This window comes from Podarcis liolepis (genome assembly GCF_965112155.1).
Source record: "Podarcis liolepis genome assembly, chromosome: 5".
NCBI classification, from domain to species: Eukaryota; Metazoa; Chordata; class Lepidosauria; order Squamata; family Lacertidae; genus Podarcis; species Podarcis liolepis.
In genome coordinates, this window is record NC_139556.1 from 23,996,057 (window position 1) to 24,016,837 (window position 20,781).

General features: G+C 42.5%; 1 protein-coding gene and 1 long non-coding RNA gene across 5 annotated transcripts in view; one reads left to right on the forward strand and one right to left on the reverse strand.

The window, feature by feature from the left end:
• Positions 1-4,331: 4,331 nt before the first annotated feature.
• Positions 4,332-20,781, forward strand: part of SH2D4B (SH2 domain containing 4B) — an 89,750-nt gene continuing 73,300 nt past the window's right edge. For 3 of the 4 annotated variants that reach the window (XR_014525919.1, XM_083502758.1, XM_083502762.1), the window contains exon 1: positions 8,258-9,755. Coding sequence is in view for 3 of the 4 variants with exons in the window: in XM_083502758.1 (XP_083358884.1) it covers positions 9,569-9,755 (187 nt within the window). In the remaining variant the exon portion in view is untranslated. Of the gene's footprint in view, positions 4,556-8,257; positions 9,756-20,781 lie in introns of those variants that run through there. The other variant, XM_083502759.1, reaches the window with a different exon arrangement.
• On the reverse strand, positions 7,881-9,282 carry LOC310706717. The gene is made up of 2 exons (XR_014526108.1): positions 9,182-9,282; positions 7,881-8,258 (listed from the first exon to the last, which is right to left on the reverse strand). It is a non-coding gene; the product is annotated as an uncharacterized lncRNA (long non-coding RNA).

Consider the following 20,781-nt stretch of genomic DNA (forward strand, 5'->3'; position numbering starts at 1 on the left):
TTCGACCTTGTCTGTTAAGGAACCCCTGTGAAATGCAGAGGATCGTGGGACCTATTATTCACCAGAACAGGTCTGTTTCTGGGTGTGAGTGGGTTCTCAGGTGGGCCTCCCACCTTGGTGCCCCTTTCCTTACCTGGTAATGGCAGGTAGGCAGCAACAGCTGTCATGTTCCAAGGGCTGCAATGATGGCACCCCTCCACGGCGAACCTTTCTGAAGGGGGGACTCAACTAAGTTTTATGCAAAGTGGACCCATTGAAATTAATGGCCATGGCCTCATTAAGTCCATTAATTTCAAGGGGTTTACACTGAGTAAAACTGAGTTGAATGCCACTCTATATACACCAGCACTGCTGATACCACTTTGCCCACCTGGCTTTCTAAAGCCAATCTGTTTATCTGGTAGGTGGGTGGTTCTTTGCTAGAGAGAACACTGAGAAAAATTGCTCAGAGCGTTTTATTGTTTCAAATAGTGATGCATTTGGAAGTACATACCTCCTCAAGGTTAGTGATAGCTTGGAAGTTACATAAAGATGGTAGAAATCCAAAATATACATTGTGGAGTATTTTTCTTTGGACTACACTGTTTACAGTGGTGCCCCGCAAGACGAATGCCTCGCAAGACGGAAAACCCGCTAGACGAAAGGGTTTTCCGTTTTTGAGCTGCTTCGCAAGACGATTTTCCCTATGGGCTTGCTTTGCAAGACGAAAACGTCTTGCGAGTGTTCCGATTTTTTTTTGCTCCCCCCCCACTTTTTCTAAGCCGCTAAGCCGCTAATAGCCTTTTAGCCACTAATCCGCTAAGCCTTTAATAGCCGCTAAGCCTTTAATAGCCGCTAAACCGCTAATAGCACTAATCCGCTAATAGGGTTGCTTCGCAAGACGAAAAAACCGCTAGATGAAGAGACTCGTGGAACGGATTAATTTCGTCTTGCGAGGCACCACTGTATATAAATTGAGTGCATCTATTTAAATAGAGTTCTTTTATTTGAATCAAAAGTTCTCAGGTACATTCCTCACCACCCATGTTATTTTATTTATTAAATTTATATACCGCTGCTTCATCCAAGGGTGTTTTACAATTGCTGTTGCTGATACTGCAACTGATGCCACTGATAAATTGGGTAGAGGGCTGGTGGGCCACTCTAGAAATTTTTGAAGGCCATTTCCCTACCCCTGATGTAGGGTGCAGAATTTAAACCAATCTGAGACCAAACTGGCATAATTAGCACTAGTTAAGTCAGTACTCACAATTAGCACTAGTTAAGTCAGTACTCTGTTCATTTTTGTTTCTCAGAATTCTGGTTAGAATAGTTGCTCACTGTCAGTAAATATTTCAATTGCATTGCCCTATAGTCCAGGCATAGGCAAGCTCAGCCCTCCAGATGTTTTGAGACTACATTTCCCATCATCCCTGATCACAGGTCCTGTTAGCTAGGGATGATGGGAGTTGTAGTCCCAAAACATCTGGAGGGTCGAGTTTGCCTATGCCTGCTATAGTCAGTATTGTCATGACATCACCCTTTCTGTATGATATGTGATTGGTTCTACCATGTGATTTTTTTAAAAAATTATTTACTCATCCTCAGTGATGTCCTGTTTGCAGGCTTCCCATTGGCATCTGATTCACCCCGTCAGTACAGGATATGTCAGTGTGATAACATAATGACATCCACCTGTTATCTAGTACCTGAGTGACTTGTACACCCCATGATAAACATAGAACCGAATGAGAACTGTTGCCTAAAAATGACACCAAGAGGTATCAATTCAAACATTGACAATTTCAGAAGGTTTGACAAAGGTTTAATCCCCCCCCCCGCCTGCAAAAAGAGCAAGCTTTAAGAAGGAAAACCTCTGAAAATCCTGAATTCTGAAAATTCAGTACCATAGCTAGGCTAACTGCCTAATTCCCTAAAATGGCAAAATACTACAATATGTGGGATTACAATTTTAATACAGATTACTAATTGTAAATACAGCAGTGGTAGTAATTCCAGGCCAATTAATCCAGAATGAAATGTCATGATCTTGTATATGTCATGTACTTGGTCTAGGATTGAGATTTTTATTTCTAACATCCTCTCTATTTCAGAAGGTCTCCCCCTCCATCTTCCTTTCCACATATGCAGTACCTGACTGTTTTTATATAAATGTCACAGCCGAGGTGGGCTTTGGCTATGTCATAAACTCTGAATAAAATTCTTTTTGTGCTGCTTCAGCATTCTTGCGTTTTAGCCAGAGAGCTGTTTAGTTTAGAGAAAGGAAGTTATGTGAAAATATAAAATCAAGGTGAGCGAATAAGGTAGATTACCAGTTAAAGCAGTGCTGCTTAACCTGTTATTGGCTCACAGTAACCTTTGAAAATCTGACAAAAGCTATGGACCCCAGACCCCCCCCAATACAATTTTCAAAGCAATAGGAAGGAAATAGAATGCATCTGTCTGTCTGTCTGTCGGTCTATCTATCTATCTATCTATCTATCTATCTATCTATCTATATCTCAAGGTTAAAGGCAACTGAACATGAGATACTAACCTTTTGCTGGGTGAATGATCTGGAGATATGAGGTTAAAACTACATTGGCAACTCAAGTACCTTGCCAAGTAAGGAGTTGTGATAAAAGTCAGCACAATCAATTGGTTAGGGCATTGACCTGATGTCCAGAAGTGTCATCTTGTAGAAGTTATTTTCTCTAAGCATCAGTTGTGCTCATCTGTAAAATGGGAATTGAGGTCGTCTTCTTCTTCTTCTTCTTCTTCTTCTTCTTCTTCTTCATGGGCTTGTTATGAAAAGCAAATAAAAAATAATACTATATTTTTATCCTACTTTTCAAACAATGACAGCCTCTCAAAATGACTCTCATCAATTGAAAGAGAGAAGGGTACTGCCATAAGGGTTATATAAAGAGACACAAAGGAAGCGAAGAGGTAGAGGAGAGTGGTCAGTCCTTCAAGGCCAGAACAAAATGGTGAGTTACATGGGAGTTAATGTCCAGTTGCATCCAGGCTCAATTTCCCTCGTGATGTTCTTGCTTGAAGAGCAGTTGGTGGCTTTAATAGCAGTTGGTGCTGTTCCAGAGGTGGGCAACTGGCAGTTGGAGTCAAGTGTTCTTGGAATCAAGATAAGGAAGGGGGCTTTTGGAATCAAGACAGCTCCTCCCAATGAATGAGGCCAGGTTGATCTCTCACTTGCCATGGTATTTGTAAGCTGGATGGCAGGAGGAGACTTCCAAGGATTCCTTGGCTAAAGGTAGAGCTCAGAGTATGCTGTCTTCAAAGCTTCTTCTTCTTCTTCTTCTTCTTCTTCTTCTTCTTCTTCTTCTTCTTCTTCTTCTTCTTCTCCTCCTCCTCCTCCTCCTCCTCCTCCTCCTCCTCCTCCTCCTCCTCTTATTAATATCTACAGAAGTCTGTGTCACCAACAAATAAACTACATGAAAGTTCACAGTAGGTAGAATCTGCCTGCGATTCTACAATGGCTCCCAGGTGATCTTTAGAGAGGGCTCAGAAGCCACTTGCTTGGTGGGGTGAAGCCACATCAATAATCTCCAGGCAGCAACGACATTAGCACTTAGGAGAGGGGTGAGACAGCAGCAACAATGGAGCTGTGTGGGCTTCCCATTGGGAGCACTGGATTGGCACCACCAGTCTGCCCATGCAACCCCAACTTGGCCACCATCTTCCCCTTTCCTCTCCCAGTAAGTGGCAGTGACACGGCTGCTGAGTGGCTACTGCTTTGGCTGCACCCCATTGGGCAAGCTGTCCCTGCTGAGGGTCACCAATACACTGGGTAGAATCCAGACTAATTTAGTTGCACTGAAATTCCATGGATTTCATAGCACAAATCATAACTAGGTTGTCCTGTTGCACCTAACTTAGTCTAGATCTGACCCATTGACTTTTGGATGACCTGGAGAATATATTGGCTAGGTAGCTATTTTGTGTCTTGGAGATGCTAACCCCCCACCCCTATGCTTGAAGATCCTGTAACATAAATCTTCTCCAATGACATTTACAAGCTTTACTATCTAAGGCTGCCTAGTGGCTTCTTGCTTGATAAGAGCGAGCTGACACACATACCTTCAGTTGCTATGTTACACCTACTTTCACTTGAGACAATTGCACTTGGCTGTACAACTATGCTGTGTCCAGCTTGAAGGCTGTGTTGTTCATCTATATGCAAAATATCTGCTTAATAATAATAGTAATTTGTTACAAAAGCACGATAGTTTAGAGGATTTATACAGGCTTCTCTAACATTTGACTGTCAGACATAAACAGGGCACCTCTACACTATTTCCTGAATTCAATAGGTAATTTTTGTATATGGACAGAGTCCCAAGAGCTTAGCCTTCAGTCTGTGAAAGTGGTATATAAACAGCTGGTCCGACAAAACTTCATGTGCTATGCAGTGATAGCAACCACGCGCATAGTAATACATTCTGAACTTTGCTCTAGAAAACAACAATTCTGCTCTTATTTGAAGAAAGGGGAATTATAAGGCAAAGGCCTAGACACCAAGTTTACCAAATGCTGAGTGACAACATTAAAGCAGCAGGTAACAAGAGACCTTTAAGTCAAAGATTTGGCTGGCTATTTCAAATCAATATGTGAGCTTCATCTTTCATCCCTTCTACAGATCCCTAGGCTTGTGCGGGTCTCTTTTCTGCCCCCACTCTCTTTCAGCTTTCCTTCTTTCCTCTGAAATTATTTTCCAGTTTTGTGCTTAGTTAATTTCAGACTCTGCATTTAATAGTCTTGGAGGGATCCCCCCTCCTGCTGTGTGGTAGGTCAGTCCTGTCATGTTTGGTGGCACCCATCCTATTCATTCTACCCCAACCAATTGCCCTGACAGCAGCTCTGTAGATCTTCCTTTTCATTTTCTAATCTAGGCTGCTGCAATTTTGCAGACCACTCTCTTTCCCTAGAGACCTCTGCTTCTTCTGTTGATTCTTCCTGCCTTGCTTTTCTGTAGGATTAAGCAGTCCAGGCAATGATAGCTGGATACACTTCTGCCTACTTTTCCAACCTGTGACATTAGGATAGCTCATCCAATCCCTATCAGAGGCTTCCCTACTGTAACCTCCACAACTAACCTAAAATCATTCTGTTGAATTCATCTCAGACAAGCATGTACCATAAAAAAAAAATCAAAGGGAGAGGTGTGGGGCAAGAAGGGAAGATGTTTCTTTCTTTTACCTTCTCTCTTTACACCCCTCCAATTCCTGTCGATGGAGCTGGCTGTGGGAACAACCCATGGAGCTCCCCTGTTCAAGGAAGTCATCACCAGTCTCAAGCAGAGAGGTTGTTGTGAGTCTCCCCAAATTCTACTCCACTCAATGGAGTTGATGTGCAAGAGGAGCCAACAGGGACTTTGCTGCCCACAAGCAAACTGGAACAAACTGTACAAAAATAGGCATGCAGGTAAGTTTGCAAATAAAAAGAAGAAAATACTCCGCCAATGGGTGTCTTCATGCTGCCAATGAACATTTTTTTTAATTAACATTCTTGTGTTACATATGTATACATTGTCATATTACATTACATGGCTTATTATAATATGAATTTCAACATGTATACAAAATTTATATACAATATATATATACCTAAAGAAGGGGGGGGGAGAGAAAAAAAGAGAAAAACTATTCCAAAATCATATATGTACCAACACTACAGACTTCCTGTCAATCACGTTGTATATTCCTTTTTTACAAACGAATGTACTCTTATTATTGTATATTTCTTTACATTTTATCTGATACATTCCTATATCAATATGTACCCTTAATCTTATTTCTCAACTCAATTTCTCTCCAACGTCAATCAAATGCTAGCATAGATAGCGAACCTTTACTGTATTTCTGAACATATATCTTATATCTATCCCTCATGCTGCCAATGAGCATTAGAAGCAGAGAGTGTCTACAGAAGTCTAGTGTTCCAAACATGGGAAGTAATAGTACTGCTCTAGTCTGCCTTGGTGAGACCACAGCTGAAGTACTGTGTCCAGTTCTGGGTGACCAAGATGCTCAAGGATCTGCAAACCAAGCCCTATGAGGAACTGTTGAAGGAGCTGGGTATGTTTAGCCTGGAAAATAGGTGACTGAAGAGATATGATAACCATCTTCAAGTATCTGAAGGGTGTCACATGGAAGATGGAGAAAGCTTGTTTTCTCCTCTAGATAGTAGGGACCAGACCAATGGCTTTGCATTACAAAATAGGAGACTAAACAGCAGCAAGAACTTTCTGACAGCAAAAGCTGTTGACAGTGGCATGGACTCCTTCAAGAGGTGGTGGACTCTCCTTCCTTGGAGGTTTTTAAGCAGAAGTTGGATGGCCATCTGCCTTGGATGCTTTAGTTGAGATTCTTGCATTACAGGACTAGATGACCCTTGGGGTCCCTTCCAGTACTACAATTCTATGAAATGTACCAAAATGCCTATAATAATGTATATTCTAGGAAAAATCAATTTTAGAAATGCATAATTTGAGAGAAAATTTGTTTAGAAATGTATATTTTGTCAGCAACTGTAAATACAAATTTTCAAAATCTTTTATGAGTTTTTTTATATAAAGAAAATAACAGATTAAAGCAGAAATGGAATAGGACAGAATTACAAATGAACACCCGTGAACCTGGCAGAGAGTGATCCACTCATTCCGATGCTGAACTGCTCTGATAATTAACACAAAGCTTTCTTGGTGGTGTAAACTGACTGTAGAATTTTGCCAAGGAAGCTTCTGCCAAAAAGAAAAAAGAAAGACCTTGACCAGAATAATCATTTAGAGAATTTTGCCCTTTTCTGTTACCTTGAATCATGATCAGTAAATGTCCACCTCTTAAAACAAACAAGTTGTTTGATTTACATCATTCTCACTGACGTTGGGGAAAAGATATGTGAGAAGCTTGGAAACCTTCCATTAGGGGGGATAGTTCTATCAGCAGCTACCAGCTATGATAGTTAAATGGAACCTCCAAGTCCAGCAGCAATATATGCGTATGAATGCCGAGTTGTGGGAACAAAGAACAGAGGGGAAACTCTTCCCACAATGTCTTATGTTGCCTATGCAAAAAGTCACACACAAAAATATTTCACCAAGGGCAACTGTAATACAAAGGGTAGTGATGTGATAGCAAAATGCAATACAGTGGTACCTCTGGTTACGTACTTAATTCGTTCCGGAGGTCTGTTCTTAACCTGAAACTGTTCTTAACCTGAAGCACCACTTTAGCTAATGGGGCCTCCCGCTGCCGCCGCGCCACCGCCGCACGATTTCTGTTCTCATCCTGAAGCAAAGTTCCTGACCCGAGCTACTATTTCTGGGTTAGCGGAGTCTGTAATCCGAAGCGTATGCAACCTGAAGCATATGTAACCCGAGGTACCACTGTATCTTTGTGTGAATTTGCATTTTGTTATTATATCACTGCTCTGTGTATTGTGTTGCCTATGGCAGATATTTTGGTCAGTTTATGGGTGGAAATAGCTGCACTTCGCAGTTTTCTTTAGCTGAAAATGGAGCAGAGGTTTTTAGGTCACATTCATGTCATACATGTAGAGCACGAAGCTTCACCCAAAAATCCTGGGAACTGTAATTGCTGGGAATTGCAGCTCTGTAAGGGTAAACTACAGCTCCCAGGATTCTTTGGGGGAATTCATGTGCTTTGGATGTATGATGTGGATTTCACTGTAGATGGAAGTTGGATTACAACCGAGACTTGCAACAAAATGTTGTATTCTTGCCTTCTAAGAGAAATGTTCCTATTCAGGGTACTAGCTAGCCAGCTAAGTCCTCCTCTGGGGTAGTATAAACTATAAGGGGCTCCAAAACACCCATTTGCTTCTTATCCCCAACTTTCTGTGGCTACTCAGCATGCTTGGTATTCATCAGGCTGTTTTTTAATGGTTCTTTTAGGTTTTATTTTGAAAAGCCTTTTTTTATACGACTCGGTTCTCTCGAGTATGACGATACCTTCCTTAGAGGCACTGGAATTGTTCCAGTCTAAATGCTATGATGTGGTTAAGGTGTCACTCCACCTAAGACAGGCATAGAGGAATCCGATACAAGTTGGCCAAGGATGTGACTCTCAGCCGATGAAGATCTGAAGTCAGAAAGCTAATGTTAAGGTCATGTAGCCTTTTGAATTAATGGTTCTCTTGATGTTCCAGAGAGACTGCCTTCCCTTAGCATCCTGCTTGACCTTTTGCTCTAATCCAGCAGGACTCTTACATTCTGATGATCCAAAAAATAGTTATCTTTTCTAAAAAGCAAGGGGAAAAAAGAGTAGATGTCTTACAAAACTATTTTGATGATATCTGAATAATTCAAAGAAGCCTGAGCATCTTGTTAGACTATTAACATCTCCATGGCCTTTTGGTGGCCTGAGTTCAACTGGTTGGCAGTTTTGTTATGCATTTAGCTGTTTCAAATGGGATTTTAACAGAATTTTACCATCGTCTATTATGCTTTAAAATCTATTATTACACATCTTAGACCTTAGAGGCTGGACTGATTAGTTGCATATAAATTATTGTAATAGAAACCCCGAGGAGCTAACAATAGTATTTCACGGAGAGCAGGAAAATGCCAGTAAACAGCAAAAGGTCACCATTTGCTTAAAAAGCAATCTCGTCTCTATCTTCCCACCGCAGAATGGAAAACACACCGATGGCAGGAGGGTTAACGCAGTGTGCTTGAACTGCCAAGGCCAGACTTTGGCTTAATTAATATTAATTAGCTGCCTTGCAAGTTTTCCTCCTGACAGCTTTGGGCTGCTCTTCCATTCCTTTCTGCAAGTTTGAGAGAGGGGAAAACCCCCTTAAGAAACTTTTTAATCCGTTAGTGCTGAATCACCATGTCTGTTGGCAGTAAGTAAACATGACCCTAGACAGAGCCAGGTGGTGGTGTGTGCTCCAGCGACCGGGGAGAGTAAGCAGCGCTAGAGATAATGTGTAAACGTGTGTTGCCTTTTATCGGAAGGGATCAGTTCCCAAAAGGCGCTGGAATGACATAGATATCACCGGTGTAGTTGTTACTTTTCACCATGACATCATAGATTTAAAAATAAACCCCGGGGCACAAATCCCCAGCACTACATCAAGAGGAACACACCACCGTGGAAATGAGAAGCAAGAAACCTGGGACACCGTGCCATAATCGGATCAGTTTTGTAAAATACTGAACTGTTTCCAGGTATTTAAGTGGCAGCTGTCAGGAGTTATCCTCTTTCCCCTTTTGGGGAGCCTTTTAATACCATCCGAGTGGCTCATCCTTGTTTGTACACCTTCGCCCTGCCAATCTCCTGTTCCATCTCTCTCTCCCCCCCATTGGACACCTGTTGATAGGTGACACAAGCTATTATTATTGTGGCGATTAACGGAAAGCGATCGGAGCATGAAAGAGAACCCAATCCCTCTCAGGAAGGGCCAGCACTTTCATTTCAAGTTGTTTTTGAGGAAGTGCTAAAAGCGTTAAGTTGGCTGGACTGGACAGGGTATTTTTCCTTCGGTTTTGAATTTTGTCTTTTCCACCTGGCCACTGCACACGCGTTGCTTTCTTGACCGGATTGCCATGCTGCAGCAAATTTTGCGGGATATGTACATTGACCCGGAGCTACTGGCCGAACTGAATGAAGAACAGAAGCATGTCCTCTTCTACAAGATGAGGGAAGAGCAGGTCAGGCGATGGAGGGAGAGAGAGGAAGACACGCAGGAGGGAGAGGCGGCTGTGCTGCAAAGGACAGCGAGACTCAAGCAGAGTAAGATTTGACAGCTTTTCTGATCACCAGTCATTTCTGTGGGGAGTTGAATGTCTCAATGTCTGTGTATTCCTCATATTGTCTGCTCTGGCAGTTGCCCTGTGAAGGAAATCTCAAGAAGATGGAAACTGAGACCTCACCCAGGCAACTGCCAGGTGTATTGGTCTTGAACCTAAGCATTCCAAGGTAAGGCCTAGAACTCTGCCCAATGAGTCACAATGGCTCCAGTGCAGAATACGGTAGTTGCAGTTCAGTCGCATTGAAATGAAGGGGGATTAAGTCAGCTCTGAATTTTTTCTCCTCTATGGATTAAGCACGACTCTTTGTTTCTCTTTATGCGTGGGGATTTGTGTCTTTCGACTTGCACACGTAATCCATAGACTCATTGTTTCTGTATAATGCTTAACAGTGTGTAAAACTAGCGGAGCAGAAATGTAGGGCCTACTGGCAGCACCAGTCCCCCTACTGGGGTGTGAATGGGCTAGAGTGGGGTGGTGGGCAATACCCTCCCTCTCTAAATTGTCCTCTGAATGCTTCATGAGGACATGATTATACATTAATTCAGGCATAGGCAAACTTGGCCCTCCAGATGTTTTGGGACTACCATCATCCCCAGCTAACAGGACCAGTGGTCAGAGATGATGGGAATTGTAGTCTCAAAACATCTTGAGGACCGAGTTTGCCTATGCCTGCATTATTTCATGGCACACCCTCCAAGTGTCCCTATTTTCCAAGGACAGTCCTGGATTTACAGAAGCTGTCCCAGTTTCTGATTTGATCCTGAATATCCCACTTTTCCTTAAGGCATCCCTATTTTCCTTGGAGAAATGTTGGGCAGTATGGAGTTATTTGGCCCGTGAGTCAAGGAGATAGGTAACTATACAAGCTTTTGAAGACATCTGAGGGCAGCCCTGTATAGGGAAGTTTTTTTTTTTTTTAAAAAAAGTTTAATGCTTCTATATAAGTTGGAAGCCTCCCAGAGTAGCTGGGGCAACCCAGTCAGATGAGTGGCGTATAAATAATAAAATTATTATTGTGGAATAGGACGTCCCTATTGTCATTGGAGGAATGTTGTAGGGTATGTCACGGTGGCTGGGGGAACACACCCAGATGGGCAGGGCATTAATAATAATAATAATTGCAAATGGAACCCATCCCAGAAAAGCAAGTAGCTCAGCAGAGAAATGGCACCCTGGGATGTCTTTCTTAGCTATTTACTTTACTGTTTATATTCTTTGAATTTGTTCCATTTTCATTTCATATTTATTTTTGTACCTGTTTTGTTTTTGTTTGTATGTAGGTGTGTGTGTTTTTCTTTTCCTTTTCTTTTCTTGTCTTTATTTTTGCCAGATGTATGTACGCTTTGCCTTTGCTTTGTATTTGCATAATAAATCAATAACAACAACAACTATATAGTTTTTCCTGTAAACAAAGCAAAGACTATGAAATAATTGTGTGCTATAGTCGTCTGGGGTCAGAAGCATAGACACACGTCAGTCAGAGGTGTTTTGCAGGCACAGAGTAGGAAGTGCCCCAAATGGCCCATTCACACTGGGACTGAAAGACTTTATAATCTCTGATTCGCTTGTCTAAGACCCACTGTTTTTAAATACAGTGTGAAGGGTATCTCTTCGGGAGACCTTCAAGAGCATTCTTGCATTCTTGCAGTTCCCTCCCATGTGCAAATAAAAGCCTGTTCAGTTTGATTGATCTGTCATTTGTTGGGAGTAGGGGGTTCAGAATGCAGCTCAGCTCTGTGCGCCAAAACAACATTAAGAGGATGAAGATTGTCTTGTGCAGAAGATGAACATAATGCACACTAACACCGAAAAATGTAACTGCAACATTTTTATATAGTAATTTGTCACAGTGTTGACAGCTGCATTTCCATATATAAATTATACATTAAACCTATTCTGCTTTTTAGTGCACAGAATTGTTTTCCGGGTAATTAATTTTCTGGTTTACAAAGAATGATGAAAAAGAGGAGAAAACGATCACAGGAAACTTTATACTGTCTTTCTATCTCTGCATGCATGCGTCTCACCTATGCTCAATGTTTTATGACACTTTGCTCCTTCCAAATGACTTGCCCATCTCTTTAGCTGCAGTTTTTGTGTGTGTGGGGGTGGTGGTTGTGAAATTGGGGCAGAGTGACTGGCGAAAGTTGTTTCCATCCTTCATAAAAGGGAAGGACAATGTTTTTCACCTTAAATGGGAACAAAGGCAGCCTGATCAATTCTGAACTCAGTTGGAGTACAATGGAGACCAAGGTTATGCCAGTAGGCTAAGCTGAAAAACTTACATGGGTGACTTTGAATTGGCACTGCAGCTTGCATGGTGAGAAGGAGTCTCACAGCCGTGTGTTCCACAGAAAGCCCTATGCCAGCCAGTGCGCTGTAGTGGTTAGAGTGTTGGGATTCAGAGTGGGGAGACGGAGACCCTGGTTCAAAGCCACAATCAGTTGTGTAACTCTCACTTGGTGACTAACTTACCTTTGTTGTGAGGGTGAAAAGGGGGCTGGAGAGAACCTTGTACACCCCTCAAGGATGAGCTGTGGAAATATAAAGAGAATTAAAAATATTTCAAATTACCTAGAGTTTTAGGAATGTTACAAGGCTGGTGCACATTTTTCAATGTTTTCTGGCTGCAGCTTATTTGCATGTTTGAGCTATTGTAGCTTAAACACCCCAGACAAATCTTTGGGCTCACTCCTGTTTGCCCCATGCCTAGAAAGCATGGGTTCAAATGGCTTTGCCGATTCCCTCCGGAAAACCTGCTCCTTGGCACTAAATCAGAACAAGCGTCAAGCTGCAGAGAACCTGATTGCCATTTGTTCCGATTCAGCGCTAAAGATCCGGTTTCCACGAGGGAAAGCAGCAGGGCAAACGGAGGTGTGGCTAAGCCCTTTGATTCTCACTTGCCTCCTAGGGCTTCTCTATGTCTAGAGTCATGCAATCCTAGAATTGTACAGTTGGAAGGGACCACAAGGGTCATCTAGTCCACCCCTTGCAATGCACAAATCTTTTGGCCCAACATGGGGCTTGAACCCACAATCCTGAGATTAAGTCTCAGGCTCTACCGATGGAGCTATCCAGCACCTGGCATCCAGATTTCAGCCCATTTCAGAAACACATATTTGCTTTGCTCCTGGTCTTGGAACCCTGTGATTGTGCTAGGGATCTTTAATAAGGCTGAGAATGAGTTTTTGTCCCAGGTAAGTCTTGAACCAGGAGCTTCCATAGCTTGCTTTCTTAAAGCATCATTCGACGCTTCTTTAGCGAGAAGTAGGACCCACAATGCTTAGGTGGATATATATCTCCAACTGAGTGTGCCAGGGATTGCAACCCTAGCCTGTACATTATACCATGTGAATCTGAAAATTTTAATCGCATATATCCTCTCGCCCTCTGAAAGGAAGATTCTTACTTCAAATGGAGAAGCAATACTTTACTGTAAAATTTCACTAGAAAGGTCTTTCCATAGAAGGAGGCAGGTCTCTCTATGCCCTGTGATATTGTGGTGTTTCTTCAGCACATACCTCTCATCTCAGATCATAAACTTGGGAAATACATATTTATCCATTTTCCATTTTAAGCCTTCATTAATACGCATACGTTTTCATTTCAGTGTGAATTAAATCAACTATACTTAGCCCCACACCTGAAATTACATGATGTCAAGTTGTGGGGCAGGTGAACATGGCTTGGCAAAAATGGCCTCACAGGGCAAATTAGGACCAATTTGTCTGGTGGCCAGAGGTTCATACAGTACCTACCCTAGGTTAATCCAGAGGCTTAATCTTGCCTGTCAGTCACAGGGACTGAAGCTCACACACGATTCCCTTCTGTGTCTGTAGACCTGCATACCCTCAGACCCAGCCTTGAACCCGGAGGGTCTCCATTCAAGCCCCAAAGTCCTTTATAATAGGTCACCTTAGTAGGGCTGGTAGTTAGGCACTTGTGTAGAAACAGGATGATTTTTTCTGCCTAATGCTGGGCTCCCTTGTTGCGCATAAATCTTGCTTCTTTTACTTAAGAGCTAAACGATTAAACAAGTCTTGTAGTAACAGATGTGCCTTAGCTTGGGCTCCTGCCTCCATCAGCTCTTTGCATAGCTGTCAGGATAGTTTTAGATGTTATGAATGGGAACTTGGTTTCGATCATAACAGCAAAACCAACTTCAACAGATTCTAAATAAATTGGAAAACCATCCCTGCCCTTTGGACATACTTAAAAAGTGTGTGTTAATGTCCGCGGACTGGTTAAACCATACAGAAATGGAGTAGGAAATCTTTCACAAGTGAGTACCTTGGGCTCAAGAGAGCTTAAAATTATTTTTCCTTTTCTCTTTCTCCCAGAACACAGTTACGTGTATCTTGGAGCACAATATGGGAGTTGCTCTTCAACATGATCTTGCAGAGCTGTATAACTTTTCCATTTACTCAGAGTAGGAGGCTAGAATAGATCTCTGCTTCCAAGGACCTCCACATTAGGGCACCCACAAAGGGGAATTGACCATTACCCCTCCCTGGGGCCTCCCTGACAAAAATGAGAAGAGCAAGTTTGGCAGGTGTCTATACCCTGTGATCAAAGGTTGCTGAGAGAAAAAGTAGGATCAATAGGGCCATATCATTTTCCCTTAGTGATTTCTAAGTGAAGATCATTGATCAAAGCAATAGGTGCCGCCTCTGTGCTGTTTCCAGCATGCAGGCTGAACTAGCAGCACCCGCTTCTTAGCCACATACCTACCATAGAGTTGGAATCATAGAGTTGGAAGGGACCCTGAGGATCATCTAGTCCAACCCCCTGCAATGCAGGAATATGCAGCTGTCCCATGTGGGGATCAAACCTGCAACCTTGGCATTATCAGCCCCACGCTCTAACCAACTGAGCTATCTGGGACACGAAACAACTACTCTGAAATCACTGAGCGTGAGCCTTTCACTAAGGTTCCTTATATGCCATTTGATTGCTACTGACTTGGGGGCTTGTCCTAAAATAGCAAAATCCAGATAATAGCCTGAATATGCCATTTATTAACCACCCACGTCTTTTGTCAACAAAGCATTTGTGCTAATCAATTATGGATAATGCCTTCCTTCATCAATTATAGAATGACAAATCTGCAGGGTTTTTTTTCTTTTTCTTTTAAAAAAATCTGACCCTGAATGGTGAGAAGACCGCCTTCCAGGATGATCAAAGCACCTTTACTGATGAGGGGGGAAACCTGCTGTTCTGGAAAATTCAACAGCATCTGGCTCTGTCCCTTTTGATTATGCGGAAGGTGGAGCCTGTCTAAGAGACCATCTTTCAACCATACAACTCTTCCACTATGGTCACAGTGGCACCATTTTCAAACAATGTTTCCATTGAAATATTTTGCCTTAGGAGCCACTTATAATTCGGGAATAAGTTGTGGCGTTTGTCTCTTCTGCCTATCAGCTTATAAGTGACAATCTGCACAGAGAATTGATCACTACTGAAAAGCGAAGAAATATTTAATGAAATAAATAAATAAATAAGTAAATAAATAGAAAGCTCCACGGCTAAGTGAATATGTCATGTCTCGCCAGGCAAAGTACAATGTCCAGTTTAGTATAGTATATAAGGCAGAAATACTAATTTTAGTGGGAAGCAATGGTGGATTTTTTTTTGCCTGTCTGATTTTTTTGTGTTGTTGTTTGTAGTATGTCAGGAGAAGCCAATTAGAAAAAATTATCATGTACTTTTAAAGCAGCCTAATTAGTATTAGAAGGAAATGGGTCATTTCACCCTCGTTTCAAATCTGCTGTGACGCTAATATTCTATTTGACAGTGCTATCTTTTCCCAAGCTTCTTATCTGTTTTTATATATAAAGCTTGTTGGCCTCTTCTCCACAAAATGCCCAAACTGTTGTACAATAAAACAAATAATTAAAATAGCGTATCTGTTAAAGACAAGCATAACTTAAAACTAGCAAGAGTTTATAACCTGCAGCAATAAAAACACCTATATAAAACCCCCCTCAACTCAGCCTTCCAGCAGTTTTATTTTAAAAGGCTGTCCAATAATGATAACGATAAGAATAAACAAAATACAACAACTTGCTGGAGAAGTTAGCACATGGATAAAGAGGCATATTTAATGTGGCTAGCTGTCCCACAAGACCCCTGAAAAGCGCTTTTTAAAAAACACAGTGCCCCCAAATGCACACTTTGGAGCACTGCACAAGATCTCTGCCCTGAATAAAAGCTTTTTTTTTGGGGGGGGGCACAATCTCATGTGAGTCACATGATTCACACGCAGCCCTGAAAAATGGTATCCTGGTTTTGGGCCACTTCGTATTGGAAATTTTGGGAGTGGAAGCACTGCAGCACTGTGACCACTAGGTCCAACCCATGGAGATGATCCAGTCTCGATGGTATCAAAAGCCAAATAGAAGGAGGAAAAAGCCACTGGACCATACTCCCTGAAAATCCCTTAGGGCAACCAAGGCTGCTTCTGTCCCCGAACCAGGCCTGAATCCAGTCTGAATTAGGCCCATGTGATTTGTTTCATCCAATAACTCCTGCAGCAGAGCAGCTTTGCATATCCCCTCACAAAGTCTTGGCTCCTTTTCCTCACCCTTCTCAGTGGGCGATCACTCGGAGAGCTGTCCACTTGAAGAGGCAGTGAGAGCTCTTGTTCACCTGGGACTCCTGATCAAGGCTGTTTCATTTCCCTTCCTTCCAGGGCCTGTGACTCTTGCACCTTGTCCAGAGGGCATGTCTTTGGGGGAGACCACAAGCGCTCTCATCCTGAAGTCCTCAGCCCAGGAGGAGCAGCTGGCAGGAGATAGGAACAGTAGTTGCAGCATGAACACACAGCAGTGAATAGAAGGCTTACAACGCATGAAACTTGGGATTATTTTTATGGTTTAGGGTAGGTTTAGGCCGCAATCCTAGGCACACTTACTCAAGAGTAAGTACCACTGCAATTGATGCTACAGAACATTGGCTGTGACCTTGTTAACATCCTTAAACTGGGTGTCAAATGTATGAGAGGGTGTTTGGGGGAAGTTGCTAACCTGCCCACCTGCTACACTTTGAGCTTTACTGAACCCAACGTTCAGCATCACCTGGCAGCAAAAGCCACTAGATAGGGTGCTGAACCCTACTTCCAGCCATGGAGCTTTGGTTGTGTGTCGGCAGAATGCGTGGTACTGTTTCAGCATAAGAGTGTGACACAGTTGTGGAAGGGCTAGGTATTCTCTTTGCCATTGCCTTTTTTCTTTAGTGAGTAACAGTTGGTTTCTTGCCTCCATCTGGTGTGGGTATTAGCTTTCTTAGCAGCATTTGCATCCTCCCCCTATGTCTTCTGTATATCTATAGGTAGCTCTTTCAATAGCATTTAGTTTCCCCACCCTTCACTTGGTGTAAGTTAGCTTTTCCCCTGTCACTCCATTTGCCTGTTTCATTGTTGTTCCCAATTGCCTCCCAATTTCTTTATCCCGTCTGCCATCTTGTTGCCTCCTCTCCTCATGTTTGCCTTTTAAACTCAGAAAACACCCCTCTCTGTTTCTTTCCTGTTGCTTCCCATTGGCCAATGAAATTTAAGGCAACGCTTACAAAATCAAGACTCATTTAAGCACAATGGCTTTTTCCAGATGGAGTGGAGCTGGTCAACTACACTAAATAGCAGTCTAAAGCAGGGATGACTATCCCACGGCTTGACTTTGGTAAGAACTGCATACCCTCCAACATTTCTCCAATGAAAATAGGGACATCCCATTCCATAAACTGTTAGAATTCCTGCTCTGTGATTGCAGTCATGGGATTGTTGTCTGCAAGTGATGGAGACAGGATATTTGTGTTACTGTGTTCCGTGAAGTGGAACTATTGTCCTTTGTTTTTTCTCTTTGCTGTCTGATGCTAGAGAGAGAGGGAGCCATGTTGCAGTGCTCCATGTGTGTTTATATAAATAAAGTAGATTAGCCAAAATGCTGAGTTGCTGAGGTCTGTTACGCAAGCTGCGCAAACTCTGCGGATCCCTAAGTGTGCCGGTATCTGTTGGCATCGGTTGCTGTGATGTTCGGGCTGAAGAAAGCTTCTGAAGCTCCGAATCATCGACCAGGAGGGAGGGAACATGCCAGTCGGGCATGTGTCTCTGCCAGGGTCCTACTCGAGTGTAGGACGAGCTCCTGACATGAACACCATTTATACCCTGCCCATCTGGCTGGCTTGCCCCAGCCACTCTGTGTGACTTCTAACATACATAAAAACATAATAAAACATTAAACATTGAAAAAACTTTCCTTTACATGGCTGCCTTCAGATGTCTTCCAAAAGTTGTGTACAGTTGACCCTCCAGATATGAACTTAATTCGTTCTGGAGGTCCTTACGTACCCCGAAAAGCCCACAACATGAGGCGCCACTTCTGAAAATGCACGTGGCGCGATAGAGTGCTTCTGCATGTGGCACGCAGAGCGCTTCTGTGCATGTGTGCGCAGCAAAACCCAGAAGTATACATTTCCGGGTTTGCCACATTCACAACCCGAAAGTTACGTTACCTGAAGGTAACGTAACCCGAGAGTCCACTGTAGTTACTTATCTCCTTGGCTCGGGGGGGGGGGGGTCACATAACACCATACTGTCCAACATTTTTTCCAGTAAAAACAAGATAATCCTAAGGAAAAGCAGGACATTCAAAGATCAAATCAGAAACCAGGACAGCTTCTGTAAATCCAGGACTGTCCCTGGAAAATAAGGACACTTGGAGGGTCTGCAACTGTTGTTTTAAATGCTTGGAGCAAGTTTTTGAGTCTTTGGCATTGAGTGGTGGTGGGAGAAAGCAATATTACATTATTAGGCTGGGTATTTTCTTAATGTTTCTGTGCTATCTATTAAAACAGAGGACCAAGAAGTCAATGCAGGCATATGGCTAGCATTCTGTGTCTGCATTAATTTGGAGTTAATGACATTGATTAGACTCTGTACATCAGTGAGGCCAACACACTGTAGTGCCATTTCATACATTATTTCGGAACCTATTGCCAAACATGCTGATGGCATGCATGTCTATTATCTGCAATATTTGCTGGGAAATGCTTGTAAGCAGGACCCAGGCCCTTAATGGGGCACTGCTTGCAGGGATTTTGCCAGAAAAGGCTATGATTTATACATGTGTGAGCTGAACCATTCATCAATAATGCTGTGTGTACTTTGTACTCAGAAATAGGTTCCCCAACAGGGAAAATAAAAATGAATTGGCCCTAAGATATGCCTTTTAAAATACAAGTCACCTAGCAACCCTAACTCCCAAAGTTCCAGAGGCTCTAATTGGATGATTTTGCAAGTATTCATAAATGATTCCTATTGAAAGAATTTTTTTTACAGGCTTTAATGAACTAGAGGCTAGGCAAGAGTTATCAGCCAGTTTTATAAGAATAGGAAAGGCATTTTGAATCATGAGTGAAAACTGACTGAATTTTCAGCAAGGATGAATGAGAAAACCATATATGATTTCTCACTAGTATAACTGGGATGGGCACAACCTGAACAAGGTGCAAAATTGGCAATAAATATTACATTATCAACACTGAAGTAAAATGATGGTCAGTTGTGCAATGTTTACAGGATGGAAAGACCAGGTATCAGTATGGTTGGTGAGGGTAGCAGACCAGATGGAATGGCACCATTGCAACTTCTGATTGACTCTATACCTGGACCTTAAAACAATAAAGTGTGTTCTGCTACTGAAAAAAGAAACTACAGGTGGTGATGAGAACATCAGACGTTCAGCACTGGAACCATTAACTGGTGAGGTTGGCATGGTGCAAATGCACCAGCAGATCCAATCTGGTGCTGCTGCCAGTGTGTTTGCACCACACTGACCTGCCTGCTATGCTCCTTCCCCTCCCTTTCCCAGTATGATGCAGGAACTGAAGGAGTATACCTGAAAGACCGTCTCCACCTCCATCGTTCAGCCCGGACACTGAGGTCTAGTGCCGAGGGCCTTCTGGAGGTTCCCTCACTGCGAGAAGTGAAGTTACAGGGAACCAGGCACCTGCCCTGTGGAATACCCTCCCATCACATGTCAAGGAAATAAACAATTATCCGACTTTTAGAAGACATCTGAAGGCAGCCCTGTTTAGGAAAGTTTTTAATGTTTGAAGTTTTATTCTGTTTTTAATATTCTGTTGAAAGCCGCCCAGAGTGGCTGGGGAAACCCAGCCAGATGGGTGGGTTAGAAATAAATTATTATTATTATTATTATTATTATTATTATTATTATTATTATTCAGCTGATCAAAGGTCACATGAGCAGCATAGTCTTACCATGCCAATTGCAGCTGCTCAGCAGTGAGAATGTGTCATCTCAGCAGCAACACTCATGAACTTGGTTTATGGTAGAGGGCATATAAGTGGCTAGCAGGGGCACTGCTGCATCTCATAGCAGCAGGGAGGATGAAGGCATGTTTCACAGCACTCAGATAAGGAGGGACTATTTTTGCCTATGGTGTCTCAGCTTCAGCTTAATGGAGAGTGAGAGTTTTCAGAATTCAAAGCTGCCCATCAATTCTTTGCATTTGTGGCAACTGAAAATGGAGAACAGCACACACAGTTCTTAACAATACTGTATGCATGGGGGAAGATAATTAATAAGCTACAGTGAGAAAACAGAGGCATGGAAACAAGGCAAAAATGGGACAAAGCTAGTATGGCTATCAATGGCCTAAGCAGGTATCATGAATATTACCGACATCTAAGCCCAGAAATGTGGGTGAAGAGCTCAAATATGCTCGTATCATGTGCTCCAATGCAGCTTTTATAAGGGCATTATTAGCCCATTGATTATGAAACTGAACAGTATTTATCCTGCAGATTTGACAAATCCATATCAGAACGTGTGACAATTCATCAACAGTGAGCATTGATAAAAAATGTAAGTGGTAGTTAATTTCATTGCCCATCCCCTGTGCTAAACCATTCAGTACATTAGGATGCACTAGGCTTCAAAATACGTGGTGGGAGAGAAGGAGGGAGGGAGGGAGAGAAAACAAGC